Source organism: Rattus rattus, chromosome 2 (genome assembly GCF_011064425.1).
Source record: "Rattus rattus isolate New Zealand chromosome 2, Rrattus_CSIRO_v1, whole genome shotgun sequence".
Classification (NCBI taxonomy): domain Eukaryota; kingdom Metazoa; phylum Chordata; class Mammalia; order Rodentia; family Muridae; genus Rattus; species Rattus rattus.
This window is the reverse complement of record NC_046155.1, coordinates 141,787,222-141,806,895: the sequence shown is the minus strand read 5'-3', so window position 1 is coordinate 141,806,895 and position 19,674 is coordinate 141,787,222. Positions and strand designations below refer to the sequence as shown.

The 19,674-nt window shown below is 40.0% G+C and overlaps 1 protein-coding gene across 5 annotated transcripts in view; it reads right to left on the bottom strand.

Annotated features, from left to right (window-relative positions):
- The window catches only part of Gabra5 (gamma-aminobutyric acid type A receptor subunit alpha5), a 115,289-nt gene that overhangs the window by 83,861 nt on the left and 11,754 nt on the right, over positions 1–19,674 (bottom strand). For 4 of the 5 annotated variants that reach the window (XM_032893502.1, XM_032893503.1, XM_032893500.1 and 1 more), the window contains 2 exons: positions 12,075–12,142; positions 11,750–11,970 (listed from right to left, as the gene is read on the bottom strand). In XM_032893502.1, coding sequence (XP_032749393.1) covers positions 11,750–11,970; positions 12,075–12,077 — 224 coding nt within the window. In that variant the 5' untranslated portion in view covers positions 12,078–12,142. Of the gene's footprint in view, positions 1–11,749; positions 11,971–12,074; positions 12,143–13,762; positions 13,885–19,674 lie in introns of all 5 variants that reach the window. The other variant, XM_032893504.1, reaches the window with a different exon arrangement.

Sequence of the window (19,674 nt, the reverse complement as noted above, 5' to 3'; positions counted from 1 at the left end):
TGACTGATCATTGGGTCAGGAAATAAATCAAAAAGGAAGTTTGAAATCTTGTAGAACTGAATGAAAATGAATCCAGAAAATATGAAAATTCATGGGAAAGAGTGAAGATAGTCCTAAGAGGAAATGTTATAGCAAAATTTTTTAAGATATATCAAATTTAAAACTTTATGATTCACCTGAAGACCTTTTCAAAACCAAGAACAAATCGCACCCCCCCCAAAAAAATAGAAAGTAAGACACAATGAAGGTCAGGGATTAATAAAATAGATTTTTTTTTAACAAAACAGTGAAATAAAGATAAAGTTCTTTGACAAGATTGACAGAACTTTAGCCAAATTAACCAGATAGGGGGAGAGGGGAGGTAAAGAGAGGACAGGTAGGCCCCAAATTGGAGATAAGAAGGAAGACACTACAATAGACACTAAATCAGAGAATCAATCATAAGAACATACTTTAAAATTTATTGGAAAATCTAAAAGAAATGATTGAACTTTCAAATGCATGTAACATATGAATATTAAATTAAGATGAGGTAGATAATTCAAACAGACATATATCAAAAAATGAGACCGAAGCAATATTTAAAAATATCCCAGCTAATCTATATGTATGTAATGTAAAACAGCCCTCTTAAAAGCTAGTGCAGTATAATATGATCTTGACTTTAACAACCTAAATTATATGCAGTTGTTATATTTTATTTTACTAATACTATGTGGTGACAACTTGAAAAAAAATTCTCCCAGTTAAAACAGCCCAGATGGATTCAATCCACAATTCTATATACTCCTCAAAGAAGAACTGACATTAATCTCAACGTATTTATAAAATAGAAATAGAAAGGAAGTCTTTCAATTTCTTTAAGAAGTCAGTATTACCCTGGTACCTAAAACAAAGACTCAATAAAAAAATATAATTATAAGTCAATATCATAGCTGAACCCTGGGCAGAAAAATTCTCAATAAAATATTTGGAAGCTGAAATCAAGTATACCATAAATATCATCTTCTGTGAACAAGTTGGCTTCATATCGGAAACACAAGATTGGTCTGCCTTGGGAATAGGGAGGCAAAGTTTAGAACAGAGGCAGAAGGAACACCCATTCAGAGCCTGCCCCACATGTGGCCCATACATATACAGCCACCCAATTAGATAAGATGGATGAAGCAAAGAAATGCAGGCTGACAGGAACCGGATGTAGATCTCTCCTGAAAGACACACCCAGAATACAACAAATACATAGGCAAATGCCAGCAGCAATCCACTGAACTGAGATCGGGAGCCCTGTTGAAGGAATCAGAGAAAGGTCTGGAAGAGCTTGAAGGGGCTGGAGACCTCATATGAACAATAATGCCAAGCAACCAGAGCTTCCAAGGACTAAGCCACTACCCGAAGACTATACATAGACTGACCTTGGACTCCAACCTCATAGGTAGTAATGAGTAGCCTAGTAAGAGCACCAGTGGAGGGGAAGCCCTTGGTCCTGCCAAGACTGAACCCCCAGTGAACGTGATTGTTGGGGGAGGCAGTAATGGGGAAGGATGAGGAGGGAAGCCCATGTAGAAGGGGAGGGGAGGGGTTAGGGGATGTTGACGGGAAACTGGGAAGAGGAATAATAATCAAAATGTAAATAAGAAATACTCAAGTTAATAAAGATAAAAAAAATTGGTCTGCCTTATCTAAATCAATAAATTTAACCTATCACATGAATAGATTCATTGACATAAATCATATAATAGTCTCAAATAAAAAGTCTTTTAACAAAATGCAACACTGCAGCATGCTAAAAGTCCTAGGGAAACTAGAGATAAAGGAAACTCATCTCAACATAATAAAGACGCTATACAGCAATTTAATGTCCATCGTCTGGTTAAATGAAGAAAAAACTCAAAGCATTTCCATTAAAATCAGGAACAAACACAGGGTGGCCACTCTCCCTCACCCTGTTTAATATGATTCTTGAAATCTTCACTAGAAGCACTAGTCTCAGTTATCACTGATACACAGAATTTAACTTTTGAGTTATGTCCATGTATAGTTCAGCAAACATCTATAAGAAGTAAGCTATGGGATCAGATGTTGATGTAATTATAATTTCATGTGTCTCAGAAATTCATGGTATTATCTAATAAAGTATCCTATGCAATTGTTCTTGCTGTAAGATACCTAAATAATCTGAGGTAGAAAGTCTGCTGTCAATAAAATAAAATGATTATCGTTGGAAATGTCCAGATATTGGGAAGAAAAACATGATTGAGAAACTTTAAGTTCTTGAAAGAAAAACAAATGGCTGAGAAAGATTTTTAAGTGTTCAACATTCTCAGCTATTATGAAAATGCAAATTAGAACAACTTTGAGATTTCATTTTATATCAGGTAGAGAAGCTAATATTAAACAAACAAGCAAACAAAAAAGTCAATATATGCTGACATGGATTCTGGGAAAGGGGAACACTTTTTTATGGCTGTTGATATTGCCAACAGGTACAGCAACTATGAGATTCCAGGGGGATTCCTCCAAAAGCTAGACATTGATCTACCACACGCTCCAGCTTTACCACCCCTGAGCATACATCTAAGAGCATCTTCATATCCTCCTGTAGCTATACTTGCTGATTCTTGCTCATCTCTGCTCCATTCACAGTAGGCACAAAATGCAGACTTAACATCTTCCAATTAGTAAATGGATAATGAAGATTACTACAGTGAAAAGTTGGTACATATACACAACAGACCATCATTCAACTGTAAAGAAAAGCAAAACACTGAAATCTGCAGGTAAACAGATGAAGCTGGAAATCATCACTTCAAGTGAAGCAACCCTGACCCAGAGTTCCAAATGCTGATTGCTTTGGTTATTTGGATAAATGTGTCTAAACTGGCACACCCATAGGACACAGAAAACAGTACAAGGCTACTGGTGGACATTAAAGTAAAGGAAATAAAACCCAGGTGGTATATAGAGAGAAGGATGCATGATGGCATAGGAAGAGTTAAATGGGTTGCAGGATGGATGGCGAGAGGAGAAGAAGGTGTAGGGGGAAGAATGACTAACACTAAAGACCATTGAATATGCCATATGGAAACCTATTACAATGAAAGCTTCCTAAAATATGTCTAAATATATATAAAAGAAATTTAGCTGGAGTTAGCCTATAATGAAGGGTGGTGGTAGTGCCTTTTAGAAGCTATAGACTGTGAAGTAAAAAGCTAAGTGCCAAGTACCTCTGAGTTGTCTGTCAGGTGGTTCTCACAGACCCTCCCCAAACCTTCTGCTATTGCTCTTGGCTGTGAATTAAGCGGGAAGACTCTATTACTCCAAGGAGGAATCCATGCCCAGATCTGTAAAACTGGTACAAAATCCATGGCTATGGGCATCATAGGCCCTATGGGAAAACCTACTGCTGTCTTGCTGTATGGGCATGGTGTCAAACAGCCGTCTAAATGTTCATGTTTACATTACTTATGCATAGTGTTGGTTAAAGAAGCATATTCTCGAAGTGGGCAATGGTGAGCGCAGAGATTCCTGACAGATGAGAGCGCTGAGAAAAAGTGACTATGGCGTGCTCAACCCTAAATTGAACGTCTAGAGTACCCCTCCAATGCTCAAGAAACACTGCTAAGGAGAAGTTAGAAATAAGGCAAAAAGACAGAGGATGGGAAGGAGTGTTTGCAAAACTATCTTTTGGCTATGACATAGGTATTGAATCCATGAATTCACAACAGTAGACTGGGCTCATCCTCATCCACATTCTAACATAGATCAAGGGAAAATTCATAAACCCTGGTCCTCCCTGAGGCAGTTCATGGTTGATGGAGGTGGGGGAGTCATATTCTTCATTTGTGTAGCTTAAGCAAGTAACACCCTACCACCCTACCCACGCTCAAGAAAGAAACCCTAACTACAGTAGGCCACAGACATGGAAGTAGCAGGGGCTTCTTGGCAATAAGGGATCTGATTGGAGGCAGAAGTGAATAAGAAAGAATAATGGAGGAGAGTATAACCAAACTATATTACACATAGATGCTATGGAATCATGAAAATAAAGTTTATAAGATAAATTGGGTAAATGAATTGAATAAATAGCATTCACAGGAAGCAATACAAATGCACACAGAATATTTGAAGAAAAAATGTTGAAAATTCTCAGTCTCTAGGGCAATACAAATTTAATATATTCTAGAATTTCATCACACACCAGCCATGGGGCTATGAAAAAAACAAATTATAAGAAATACTTATAAATCTGCAAGGAAAGATGATACAGTCACTGCTAGTAAGGGTGTAAATTTGCGCACCACTATGGAAATCAGTGAGGAAGGTGCTCAGGGAACTAAAAGTGGAATATACCCAAGGAATTCTAAGTCCACAGACCACATTCATATGGTCACATCCATTTTTATTGAAGTACTATTCACAATGCCCAAGATACGGCACCAGTCTAGATGTACACTGACAGGTGAATGGATCAATAAAATGGTTTATAGATATATACTGGACTTTTTATTTCTTCATCAAGAAGAATGAAATGACATCATTTGCAGGAAAATTAGATCAAAGTAAGTTAAACTCAAAAAGACAACTGCTACAGGTATTCTTTTATGTGTGTTGTGTAGTAATACATGTTGTTACTAGAAAAGGAACTATGAAATAAAAAACTTCAAAAAGGGTAGTTAGGGAGGGGAACAAGAAAGAACGTGGGTGTGGTAGAGAGAGAGAGAGACAAAATAGCATAAGTTGTCTTACACGTGTTAGGCTCAGATTCACCCATCTGTACATGCACACAGGTCACATGAAGGCAGAACGGGGAATATTTGTGGGGAGGAAGAGGACAAGTGAGGGTGGAGTGGGAGGAGAGTTGGTGACAAGTATGGGAAATAAGTACCATGATGTATGTATGAAAGTGTCATAATGAAACACATTATCTTGTGAGCTAAAAACAACAAGAAGAGAAACTTCAAGACACACTTTCACATCTTCCTGGTAGACTTTATCTCACCCACAGGTGACTTCTCATACAAAGTGCAATGTGAAACTAGATAAATAACTATGTTACGTTGTGTTGAGTAGAAAAGTTGTCATGTTTGGTGCAGGTGTTCTTGTTTGTGTTTTTTTGTTTGTTTGCTTGTTTGCTTTTGTTTTGGTTTTGGTTTTTTTTTTTTTTACTATGTGAGAGCTGGGACTGTGTGATAGGCCCCTTTCAAAGGTCTTAAACATGGAACACTGTCTAATCTAACAGTGTGCTACTCAGCATGTTGAAAGCCCAGAGTACAAAAAGATGAGGTTGTTGGAGCAGGCTAGACAGAGGAGCAAACTTCAGAGTCATGTCTAGGAGGGCCAGGAGCCAATGAATGGGAAGCTGAGTAATGATGGGTGCATGACTACAGTGAACTTGTCGAGAACAAGCAAATGAGAGCAAAGAGATGCAAGTCAGGCTCCAGCCTCCAGGCTCCAAAATGAGTGCGTTGAAATCAGGCAGTGAAAAAGGAGGCTTCTCTGAACCTTATAGGAGAAAAGGTTAGAAGAGATCTGATGTTATTAGACTGTGTAAAATGAGTGACAGCTATGCAAGTTTTTTTAAAAAGCAGGCTGGTTGCTAGTGCATCTTATAGAAGGACTGCCACTTCACCCTCACGTATAAAGTATGGGAGGAAGTAATTAAAGAAATCTCTACCTTTAATGTTGGTGGGAATGATGATGGCAGACTCTCTAGAGAACAACTTCAAAATATCTGCTTGTTTTTTTTCCAGTTCCTGGAACTAATCCACAGTATATCTTATCATAATTAGAAATCTGAAGTAGCATGACCTTTGTACAGACTCATGAAGGTGAAATACCTACATAATGGAAGACAATGTGTCAGAGTTTCAAATTTTTATTCTGAAACATTTAAGATACATGAAAGGTTTTCAATGTCTGTTCCATAATAGACAAACTAGATTTTGAAGAAATAAGCCATTTAAAATCTTTGAGAGACTCGTGTGTGTGTGTGTGTGTGTGTGTGTGTGTGTAAACATACAGTATATGTTAGACACACAGACATGATAATATGCTACCCTCTTAAATATTAATTTAGACTCTTGATCTACTACTATGCTTTGTGCTTCTCAAATTTTAAAATCAAATGTAAGATTCAGCTAATGCATCTGTTAGTTCACAGTTTTTATATTATGTGTACGAACAGTTTACCTGCATGTATGTCTGTGCACTACATATATGCCTGGTGTCCAAGGAGGTCAGATGAAGGTGGAGTTACAGATGGATGTGAGTTCTGTGAATTGAACTCAGGTCCTCTGGAAGAACAAGTACCTTTAAACACTGTTCCAATTCTACAGACCCTAGTTTATAAGTTGATTTTTCTTTGCTTTAGTTTGGTTTGGTTTAGGTAGGTGTGTGTGTGTGTGTGTGTGTGTGTGTGTGTGTGTGTGTGTGTGTGTGTGTGTGTGTGTGTGTGTGTGTGTGTGTGTGTAGGCCAGAGATATGTGTCAATCACTCCCCATCACTCCTTTTATACAGGGTCTCTCAACTGAATCTAGAGTTCACTAATTGGCTACCCTGTCTCGCAATTGAGCTCTGAGTCTTGCTGTCTTTGCTTTGCAGTGCTGGGATTGGATGTGAGACAAGGCCTTCACATATGAGCTTTCTTTGTGCATGTTAGGATCTGAATTCAAGTCCTCATTCTTGTAGAACAAGCACTGCTCTCAGTCCCATAACTAGACACTGGGGTATATTATGTGTAGATGTTTACATGTGTGTATGCATACACACATGTAACTGTCCAGTTAAAATTTTGTGGTTATAAATGTATGGTACTCTTCAAATACATTACCTATACATCAGATATTTATAACATATGTAGCTCCCTTAGGTTACACTTTAACCAGAAGGATGATGCCAATCTTTGAGTTGAACTATGGATATACTGCCCTCCAGTGGGCATTGGGCGAATGTGCATATTTACTCTACCGTGTTCTCAGCAAAAAGTCTTAAGACCTAATGTTCTTACTGTAATAGAAGAGATAAAAACAGACAGTGACAGATGTGCGCATGATCAAAATACATTATATGCGTTATGAAAATGTGGAAACGAAAGCCATTATCTTACACAATTAATATACGCTACTAGATTTTTTTTTAAAGGCAATAATTTTGGTTTTGTTTTTAATATGCTTTCTTCAAAGTAGAATAGCAGAAGGCAAACTCACTGGGCAGGAGAGAAACTGGAGTGACACTTGATGCAGACAATGCTGGCAGCTGCCATTCTGCCATGTGCATTGATACAATGGTAAAACTGTCAACACTCCAGTGTTCCTGCTCAGATCTTGAAGGGATCTCAGGTGAAAGAGCTGCTGGTTCCTGATAGGCAGGACTCTGGTGGTGCAAGCCTATTCCCATAACTCATTTCTTGCCTCTAGTGGTTTTCTGCCCAACAGACTAACAACTTCAGCCAGGAGCCCATAATTCAATGTTATGTTCCCTACGGTGGTGCTTACAGCATTATCTTACAGAGCATGCATGTACAGGGGTTGCAGCAGAAGGGAAAAGGAAAAGCAGCAATTGATAGCCAAGTGAGCTGCTTAAAGGATACATCAAATCACAGCTTGATGCCCAGCTCTGAGGCCTACCAGAGGTCCTCCAAGCTCACCTTCCATGCATGATGTCAGAAAATTCCATCGAGAAAAGAAAAAGCAATTACATGGCCTGGTCATAGCAGCGCTCTTGGAGAGATGAGCAGGTCTTTGGAGAAATTACCCCTCCATTCCATGACCCAGGTAGAAAGGCCTTGGGCTTCTCTGTGGAAATATCCTCAGAAGTGACCTATCCACCAGTGGGCACACAACTATAGGTAGGGTGTGTGCTGGAGGTGTCCTATCAGAAATCACTGGTCACAATCTCTAACTTCCCATGTCGGATTTCACAGGACGTGAAAATAAGACACAAAGGAACAACAATATTTTGAATTGCCTATTAGTCCTTTCTGGCTTAGAATACTGCAGTCTGAACTTCTTAGACCATGATTATGTAGAGATGTCTATATTTGCATATGTACACACATTCAGTGTCTGGTTAATTTTTTCTAGCTATAAATGTATTGTATAAATCTATAATAAATGCATAATATAAAATATAATACAAATCTCCGGAGTGACAGAGAACCATGTTCCCAGAAGCCTTGTGCTTGTGGGAAAACATCAAAAACTTGCAAGATGCTACTACTAATCTTGTCTACCAGTCTGAAGGAATAAAAGGCATCTTCAACTCAGGATACTTTTCATTTACAATGGGTCTACTAAAATGTAACCCTTAAAACAACATTGTAAGTCTCTGAATCTATCATTGTGTTTCTTGTGTGTTTCATTGGTCCCTGCTGAGAATGGAGCCTGGGATCTCATACATGCTAAACTAACACATTTTCCTCTGAGATACACTCTCAGCCAAAAGTAACTTTTTTAAAGACAATGGGAACCATCAGGGGTTCTCCTTAGGCTTACTAGAGCTGCTGGTAAAGTTTGTCTTTAGATCATGGAAACAAGGGCCCATAGGTGCAACGCTAAAATGTTTTCAGATACTCCATTCACTGTTGGCTCCTTATAAATGTGTCAGGTAACAGGCACTTGAAGAACTCGCATCAGCAAAGGCTAGAAAGATCCCAGTGGTGCGGTAGGGATTGTAAGTAAAATCTTATCCAAGCACAGGCACTTCTTTGGTTCACATTGAGTTTTACTGTACTTGGTGGAGCTTCACTTTATAAGACAGTGGCTACTGCTTAAGTATTTCTAGGTCCACCTTTAGGTAAAAGGACACCATGCCTTTACTACACTACATCTTTTAAGTTAGATACACAGTCTTACAGAAGAATGGGGACAAATTTTACTTTACATTTGTGCCCATTGCATGTTTCTTCTACTGTTGGGTGTCATGAGCAATGTCATAATACACATCTGTACAGATGTTCACAGCCTGTTTCTTATGACATCACCAAGGTGCATACTTCATAAGAATCGCTGCACTAGGGGAAAACCACTAGTTTTGTATGGTGTGTGTTAATTTGTTATCTGTTTCTGTAAGAAATGCTTACAAAATACCAATTGACAGAGAGAAAAGGGTCTTCGTGTGTGACAGTTTGGAGATTGCAGGAATGACTTGGTGTCTTCATTGTTGTGGTCTTGTTGCAATACACATAACACACTCCTGCACATAATGGCAGGAGTGTATGGCAGGACCACACCACAGGTCTTGTGCTAGGAAGCTGAAGGGAGGAAGAGGGAAGTTACTCCTTGACTTAAAGAATATTCTACATCTCTTGAAGACTTCACCCCTGCCCAATATTGCTGCTTGGAGGGTAAATTCTTTAGCATACTGGTCAAGGAAGGAAATTCAAGATCTGAGCTACAATGTCAGGCCCCCTGAGTAACCTCAGTACTGAACACAAAAGCTGCTCCCCCAAATGCCCATGTTAGTTGGTTACCAGCACGTGCTCTGTGAATTGACAGTGATTTGTACGGTCATTTTACCCTCTTTCTAAATCAGTCACCTGCTCGTTAGCTTTTGTAATCTTAACACAAACTTAGACATATCTGGGAAGAAGGAGTCTAAAATGAGAAGATACCACTGTAAGACTGTTTTGTAGGCAAGTCTTTGGGGGTAATGTTTTGATTTGTGATTGGTATGGGAAGGCTCAGCCCACCCTTGGGGTGCCACCCCAGAAAGGTGGCCAGAGCTTATATGAGAAAACAGAGTGAGAAGGTTATGAACAGTAAGCCAGTGAGTGCACTCCTTCTGGTGTCTGACTCAGTTCTTGCCTCCCAGGTCTTGTCTTGAGTTCCTGTCCTGACTTCCCTCAGTGGAAATATAAGCTGAAATGAGCCCCTTTCTCCTCACCTTGCTGTTGGTCATGGTGTTTATCACTGCAGTGGAAACCCATCCCGGACAGCTTTAGCATACTAAGATGCACAGCAGTTCCAAGAGCTATTCCCCTTCTCAAATGTTGTAGACCGAGAGAAAGAAAACTCATTATCAACTTTGCAGCTCATTAGCAGCCTCACTCTGCATAAACAACCACTCATTACTGCCGCAAGCAGCTCTGTCATCACGCCTCCCTTTCTTCTGGACGTGGTACTCGAAAGATACACTAATAGGACGCTCCTGGATCCAGTAAGAATGTGGCTGTGTTCCAGTGGTCAATTGTGATGAATCCAGCAAGGATATTGTTTAAATTGTGGCTGGCCCTTTGATGGCTCTGTGACCCTGAGGTGATTACCAAGCTCCTCTGGCCTCATTTACTCTGAGCATTAGATGTGAAGGTGTTTGCCTGCACCTGGCTAGCAGAACTCATTGAGAGTGGAAGGATTTGTTGTCTCTACTCTGAAAATGAGACGCAGTGAGGGACTCCCTATTCTGTCTGTTCTCGCTGTCTGTAGTATACCTAATTCCACTCCGCACATAGGCAATTTGCACCAGAGCTGTGAGTAAAGCTGCCCATTTTATGATGTACGGCTTATGTTTTATATCCTTAGATATTCTCTCAGAGATGAGACTCAAGGACAATAATCTAATGAGATGGTAGATGTCTCTATTATATGGAAAAATGTCACTCCCACAATAATCTCATTCAATCCTTCGCCCCAAAGCTAAGTACCCCGTAGCCTGCTGCCTGAGCTCCTTCTCTATCTTGCACCTTTCCCTGCTGTATTGAGTTCCCTTGCAGACTGTATTCCATAGGCTGCTGACCCAGGATTTGTTCTCAGTCTTGTCGCTGTTCCTCAACTTCTCCACAGACTTCTTTGCATGGAGAATGTACTGTTCAGAGACACATACTCTCACGTGCTATGTCCATTGACAGGCACAAGTTCAAGAGCAGTATGAGGAAAAGTGGAAAGTTGGACAGAAAATGAGATGCCAAGATGTGTGGCACAGGCTTGCTTGCTACCACTCCTTGCTACAAGTCAAGTGTTGCTATAAGATAGGTGCAGGACCATATGCCCACGTTCTTGACTGCCTATAATTCAAAACACAGCCTCCATGAGAATAGCTATATTATTTTCCAATATGTTTACAAATTAAAGTTATTTTTGAAAAAAGTTTCCACAGATACCCAGACTTTTGGGAGGGTGTATGTGTAAGAAATGCAGCCTTCTGGTTTTTATTTTGTTTTGTTTTCTATAATTTTGAAAGCATTTCTTGAAACCTACTTAGTTTTGCCATGGAAACCGAAAACCTATGAAGGACTCTTGCTTATTGGCCAATTCACTGATTAACTGGTCTGTGAATGATTAAGAATAAGAGCGACAAATATTTAAAATTATAAATTCTACAACTTATTCTTAGTATTTGAATCTTATCAAAACATAAGAAATGGGTTTTCAAACCCTGAAAAACCTGTACAACTACAACAAAAAAAAAATGGGCTCATTTTAGTTTCTTAGTAAAATTTTTATAAAATACAATTTCCTTCTTTCATTATCTGAGTTGCAACTTCAAAAGATGCTCTTGAACACATACCAAAAATAAAATTGAGTTAAGATGTTGATGGCCATGAACCTCTGTGGCCCAGGAAAACAATCTGATCTAGCCTTAGTATCTGTAGTTCTTAAAGCATAAGTGCTCACTGTGCCTATACGTCACACCTCTGCATCCCGTGCAACCTTCAAATCATCTACATACGCATTAGCCACTGAGCTTGGTCCAGATATGTCCAGGACAGCATCAGCTGACCTGACCTGCCACCCAGGGCTAGGCAACTGCTCACCGCATGGTGTAGAGAAGTGTGCCATCATCCTCCAGCCTCAGCAGCTTGTTGGGTGTCGTCATGTTGTGCGCAATGGACTTCTTCCCATTGTGGAAGAATGTGTCTGGGGTCCAGATTTTGCTGGCAAGAAGGTTGTTGAGAGGGAGACGTTGCATAGGCCCCTTAAACCGCAGCCTTTCATCTTTCCAGCTTTGTCGGAAAAACACATCTATGGTATATTCCTAATGCACAAGAAGACATCAGGGTGACATCTCAGCGAGAGAGGTCCTTACCACAGTTAATTCAATATAGAAATTGTCTGTGTTAAACAGGCTTTGGTACCTACCATTTCCGTGTCAGACACTGGGCCAAAGCTGGTAACATAGATGTCTGTTCGCACCTGCGTGATTCGCTCTGAAACACAGACACAGGTTGCTTTGCAACTGCCTTACCAAGAGCCTCCTCTGTAGTGTGTTGTTGTTCTCAGTGTAGTGCCCAACTTCATTCTTTGCAACCATAACACACTTTTGTGTTTTGTAAACCTAGAAGACTGAAGTAATATTCATTGGACCTAGACTGCTTCAAACTACAGATCCAATAGTGTATCTATCCATCATTAGCAAAATGGCCTAGGTCTCATGGTACCTCTGTCCCTGGGGAGTCGTCCTCAGTACATGTGGACTGAGATGGAAGGTAATGAGTGGTGACACTCCTAAACCTGGAGCTCTAAGGCCATCCTGCTGTGCATACTGACTTGAGTGATCTCTCAATAAAGCTGGAAGCACTAGGTGGCCTCAAGAAAGGGGTAATGAGAAAGGGTTTTGGAGCACACCAACACAAGTGCGGCTAGAAAACAAGAACCACTCCTCCTTATATGACATTGTGAATTGTTTGAAACCCCCATCACAGGGTCCTATTATATTACTAAAGTAATGAATATACAGAATTGATCAAAATTATCAATAATACTGGGGTAGGGACAAATGTTTTCCATGGGTCATGAGTAGATACTCTATCCAGAATCCACCGCCTCCCATGTTAATGCACTCCAAGCTGCCTGACGGCATAGTGGGCTCAGATAGTTTCCTTAAAGTTTCTCTCACGGTGATAATCAACTCATTTGCCATGTCTGTGTAGTCTGACTGTGGGGCCTGCCTTCTGGATAAGGTACAGGTCTATGGCCCTCTGAGCCAGCGTGTCCCATTAGGTTCTCTGCTGAATGAGAGTGCCTGAATAAAGTTCCAGAGTTGATGGCAGCTCAACAGTCCTCCCTATACTTTGGCCCTTTCAATGTGCAAACGAAGATGGGACCATTGGGCACTGAACCTAATAATGTCTTTCAGTGGCACAGAGAGATGTGGCCTAACCTATGAGGACCTTTCTTACACTAGAACCTTTGAATACAAAACTTTGCTTTCTGTAAATCTTCATTAATAATACAAATACTGAAGAACTCATTTTACTTTAAGAATGCTTCTGGCAAAGGGTCTAAACCTCAGTTTCTATGTATTAGGAGCAAAGATAGTAGCTACAGAGTTTGGAAGTATTTGCTATTTCAGACCTTCACTGGGGTTCAGGAGAATTTCCCCTTTAGATAAACAGGGATATTATAAATACCTTAACTATGGTCTCAGTGAGAAATCATACACTCAGAATGTAAAGACACAAAGAAAAACTGCAGTGGACCATTAAGTTCTGACAAGCATTTACAGATAAGAGAGGGACAGTTTTTTTAAATTATTTTTTGGGTGCTCAGTTTTAACAGAACATAAGAACTAAAATGGACCGGGGTTCTTTCCTAAGGAACTAAAATGGACTGTCCCATTATCCAGTAAACAGGGAGTCTTAAGACTTTGATAAAGAGTCCAGCTTCATGAATCTGAAAAACGATAACAGGACATGATATAGATTGGTTTTCAACTCAGAATCCTGACAAAGTAGTTCTCTCATAAGTTATCTGGACTTGAGTCAGCACAGCTTTATGGCTGAGGGTAATTTCTCCCTGAATCTTCATCAGCCTCATCTGGAACTCACCTCCCAGTCCAGGTCGCAGTCTGTTGTCATAGCCATCCAAGAGCCCGTCCAAGATCCTGGTGAATATTGTGATGTTGTCATTGGTCTCGTCTTGTACAGAACTAGTTGGCATTTGTGAAAAGCTTTTCAACAGAGAAAGGAAAGAAAGAGAAAATTACAATTGCTTTGTATAAATATTTTTTTCCAAGACAGGAACACAATACTCATATGGCATCTGACCTTGGAGGACTGGCATCTGTGAAACATACCGCCCACACTGCCTTGGCTGACAACTGGATTCCTTTAATGAGCTCTGGAGCTTGACTATTCTTTCTTCTGCTCTAGGCCAAGTTATTGCTAACTTAACATCATGTTCCAGGTTCCCCTCTCCTTTGTTTGAAGAGCTGAAGGTCCGTGTTTCTTTTCTAAATGCCAGGCTACTCTTAAAGAGAGTACACTATGACTGTGATATGTTGTATCACAGAGCGTGGTTATCAATGCTATAGCCACCTTTGAAAAAAAGAACCTCTGTACATGGGCTAGGAGGATGATAAAAATCACATGGGATTTTGGAATTTTTATTTAAAAAAATGAATTTGCAAGTCATCAGGGAGAACACAGGGAGGCTGAAAATTTCAACCCAAGTATGGTGTGGTACCACACAACTTCAATCCCAGAGCTCGGGCTGCAGAGGCAAGCGGATCTCTGTGAGTTCAAAAGACCATCCTGGTCTATATAGTGAGTTCTAAGCCAACAAAAGCTACATGGTGAGAGCCTATCTCAAAAATGTATATAAAAATTGTACCCAAGTTGGAAGACAAGATAATGAACACAAATCTCACTGCACCCTTCCTAGCAGACTACCCTTCAGAAAAGGGATTCTAAGAATATTCTGGTTTTATTCAATGGTGTAAAGTTTTGAAGACTGCAAAAGAAGGTGGAACTGGAGATGGACACTAGAAACGACCCATTTCAATGTAATCAATGAAAATGCATGGTTTTCAAGAGCCGAGTGGGGGAAGGGCATGTGCATTCTGACCTCAGCTTCTCACAAAGAGATGGCAACTCTGATTTCAACAACTGCATGAAAGAAAGTGCTTATGCAGACCTGGCATCCCACAGCCAAGTTCCATGAACGTGGGGCGGCAGACACACAGCAGTTCTGACCTCAGTATCTACCTGGAGGAATGCTAAACAAGCCAAGGAGACTACCTGGGGGACAGAGGGTCTACATGCCCAGGAGACGGAAATGTGCCTGAAGATTAACAGAGCCTCCTCCATTTATTTCCGTTGCTTTCAGATGTGCAATCAGCACTTGACGTGCGAGATGGTCTTGGCTCCACACACTCGAGGCGGATTACTGGATGGAATTCAGTACTCTTGGCATTCAAAAAAAAGAGCACATGATTCCTGGCTCTTCCCCCAGAAGCCTGGCTGTGGGATGGCAGATCTGCATAAGCACTTTCTTTCATGCCTTTGTTGGAATCCGAGTTGCCATCTCCCTATAAGAAGCTGAGGTCAGAATGCACATGCCCTTTCCCCACTCAGCTCTTGAAAACCATGCATCTTCATTGATTGCATCTAAGCAGATCAATCCTTTACCGGCCCCAAAGGGAGTCCCTTTAGAATAAGCATAAAATTTCCTTGGTCTAAATTTCACATCGCCACTAAAATGAGTACAGCTGTAGCTCGTACAAACTGAAATTCAGTCCTGTTAGAACAGAACCCATAAATGTGAATATTTTCTTCTTTTATTTTAAAATACTTTGAGCTTTTCTCCTCCACCCCACCTCTCATTTGTTGAGACATGGTCTTCTTCTATAGCTTTGGTTATACAAGGTTATCCTGGAACTTTGTAGACTAGACCTTGAACTCACAGAGATCTACCTGCCTCTGCCTCTGCCTCCTGAGTGTTAGAATTAAAGACAAGTGCTATCACCTGGAGGTCCCATGTGTCTCTCAATTCTAATACTCATGATAATTTCATACTTCAGAAGATACAATAGAGCCACCATAGCTACTAGTGGAATGAAAAGCCTTGAGGTATTTGAGCTGTGTAAGAAGAATATTGTCCTCTGGTCTTGCCTGGTTGTCTAAAAACTGGTCCCAAAAAGTCTGGCCTCATAGTCTGCTTCTCATGACATTCAAAGATTGTCAGTCTGGTTTCTCAGTTTAAGGCAATGTCCAGATGCCTAACACTGGAAGGGCCTCACTATTTCTTCAATTTAAAAAGTAATATGTGAGAAAATACAACTGTAGGAAACAACAACAGCATTGTCTCTCCTCACACATAAGTCTATTTTCTGCCATTTAAAGTACCCAAGGTCTACTTCAGACAAAAGTCTTAAGCATAAAAATGACATAGCAGGTAGCTCAGAATTTATAAATTGTATATTATTCTAAAAATTGTAGTTTTGAGTATCCACGCTGTATATGCTACCTGCGAGTTAGTCGTTTGATAGTTGTCTCGGTTGAAGTGAGTTGCTTCAGCTGCTCTGTCAAAATCACTGTAATGCACAGTGTCAAGTAAAATTTAGTTTACTTCATAAGTGGTCCTAAGTACAAGGGTAATGATGTTGGCAATCTCATTACAGTATATAACATTTAAATTTTACTTAAATTGTTGTCCTTCATATCTTAGTAAGCTAATTTATAGACTGTACTTTACCACAGTGTTCGGTATAGAAAAGAAATTAAAAGATGGGGGATTTAATACTATCCCAAGCTTTAGGCATGCACCAAAGGTTTGGAATATATCCCCACAATCAAGGAACAATTATTTTATCTTTCAAGGACTTTTCTAAGCTTGTCCATATCAGTTGTAAAATGTTCTTCAATCATATTGGATAAGAATGTCCCTGGCCATCAAGAAAAAAAATGATCAGATGGTATTACTGGCTATTTTCATGACAGTGAGCCACAGTGTTGTTTAGCATTCTATCTATCTATCTATCTATCTATCTATCTATCTATCTATCTATCTATCTATCTATCTATCTATCTATCTATCTATCTCTGTATATGATATGTGTTATGCCCACTGCTTCATTGTTTTAGACCACTTGCATATGTTCCTTGGATTTGAATCTCACTTTATTCATATCCAAATTCTCATCACTTCCAGGGATAGATAGAGTACTTATAAATTCCAGAGCTGTTTACATTTATTGGACACATATTTTAATGTATTACTTTTTATTTTATGTAAATGGCTCTTTTGCCTGCATGTGGGTTTCTGTAACAAGTACATGGCTGGTGCCCACAGAAACCAAAAGGTGGTATTAGATCATTTGAAACTGGAGTTATGAATGGTTGTGAAACCCCATGCGGGAGCTAGGGATTGAATCTAGGTCTTCTGGAAGAACAGTCAGTGCTCTTAACTTCTGAGACGCCTCTCCAGCTAGACACAATTCTTAAGATACAGTTTTAAATGTCTACTCACACTACTTATCCATAATGACACTTCTCTTGGAGAAATTTCAATATCTTCCCTGTCTTACCATTATTTCCTCCTGTACTGATCTTTATTTAGTTCTTCACATAGCAGCATTCAGGGCTGGGGGGTCTGGAATATTTTCTATTCTACATTAAGTAGTCATATACCAAGAAGAGTAGAAAAAAAGACATCAAGAAATAAAGATCTTCTGAAATGCCTCTTAGGGCAGAAGCAGGGTTTGCATTCTGCTCGTGTTGTTTTGGGCATTTTGTTTGTTTGTTTTCCACAATCAACCTGAAAAACAAATCAACTGTAATACATGGCCATGCAATGTCCTATTCTCCCAGTACTGAGGAGATTGCAAGTACTGTTTGCCACCCTGGCACGCTGCCTCCTTCACCCACAGATATCTGAGGACTTGGTTATGCTTCCATGAGGCTGCAAGGTCTTTAAGAACTACTTAGGCAAAAAGAAACTCTCATTTGGCTCAACAAAAGCCCTTGAAAAAGAAAACAGCTGGGACATACTAGTATCTGTGTACAGTGAGAAACAGTGTGACTGAAGAGCATCAGGTGAAGTGATGGTGGCTTCACCAGGCAGGCCTAGCCACCGTCTTAACACTGCTGAGAGTGTTCTATGAGGTCAACTCCTAGCACAATTGTGGGTGAACTGCTTCAGCAGCAAAATAAAGATCTGTGAAGGACTAGATTTTTTTGTCAAGTGAAACTAAATCTCTGGGCTGGAGAGACAGCTCAGTGGTTAAGGACACTGAATGCTCTGAGGTCAAATCCCAGCACATGGTGGCTCACAACCATCTGTAATGAGATCTGATGCCCTCTTCTGGTGTGTCTGAAGACAGCTACATTGTACTTATACATGATAAATAAATAAATCTTTTTAAAAAGAAACAAAATCTGCTATTTTGTTTTGACAAGTATTTTCAACATAAAAGAAATAATTGTAAATGTTGGTAGCTTACTTCAATTATAATCAAGGCTAAAATAGCCAAATTCTCTTAAAATGTGGAAGTTTCTTTAGAGTTCATCAATATTGCTTAGTAGAACATGCTACACATACCCAGTGCTCCAGTTATAGCCTCTTCACATTTATTGATCTTTCAGAAAATTGATTATTTTGTTATGTTTGTTAAACTGCATTTTAAGTTTTAGTTAGTTAGTTAGTTAGTTAAATTTACATCTGGCCACAGTTTCCCTTCCTCTCCTCCTCCCACACCTTCTTCACCCCATCCACCCTCCCCCATTTCTCTTCAGAAAAGGAGAGGCCCCATGAATATCAACCAGCCTTAGCATATCAAGTTGCAATAAGACTAGGTGCATCTTCTCCTAAAGAAGCAAGATGAAACAGCCCAGTTAGGGGAAAGGATCCAAACACAAAGGGAGGGAACAGAGTCAGATACAGCCTCTTCTCCTGCTATTAGAGTCGCACATGAAGAGCAAGCTATACAACTGTTACATATGTGCAGATGGCCTAGGTATATCCTATGCATGCTCCTTGATTGGCAGTTCAGTCTTTGTGAAACCCTATTAGCCCAAGTTAGTTGATTTTGTAAATTTTCTGTGGTATCCTTGACCCCTCAGGCTCCTACCATCCTTGCTCTCCAACTTCTACAGGATTCTGCAGCTCTACCTAATCTTTGGTTGTGTGTCTCCTCAGTTTCTGGGTGAAGCTTCTCTGATGCTAGTTATGCTAGACTCTTCTCTGCAAGTATAGAAGAATATCACAGTGTCATGGGTGGGACCCCTCTCTTGGCATGGGTTTCAAGATGGACCAGTCATTGCTTAGCCATTTTCTTAATTTCTGTTCCAACTTTACCCTTTGCACATCCTGTAGGCCAGGCAAATTGTAGGTCAAAGGTTACAACTCAAGTGACAGATCATGCTGTCGAGGATATGCAGGAAAGGGAAAAGTCCTTCCTGGCTGGTGAGAGTGCAGACGTGTATAGCCAATTTGGAAATCAATTTGGTGGTTTCTCAAAAAATTGAGAATAGATCTACCTCAAGATCCAGCTATACCACTTTTGGGCATATACTGAATGTTCCACCGTACCACAAGGACACTTCTCAACTATGTTCATAGCAGTTGTTTGTAATAGCCAGACACTGCAAACAATCTAGATGACCCTCAACTGAAGAATAAATAAAGAGAATGGAATTTAGTGGAATACTACTCAGCTACTAAAAACAATGGCATCATGAAATTTGAAGGCAAATAGATGGAGCTAGAAAAGATCATCTTGAGTGAGGTAACCCAGACCCAGAAAGGAAAACATGCCATATACTCACTTATAGGTGGGTATTAGCCATAAAGTGAAGGATAACTATGCCACAAGCCACAAATCCAAAGAAGCTTAGTAACAAGGAGGGCTCTAGGAGAGCCACATGAATCTCACCGAGAAGGGGGAGTAGAATAAATAGAGTATGCAGGAGGGGGGATGGATAGAGAGAATGTGGGTTCAGGAGGGATCAGGTCAGAGTAC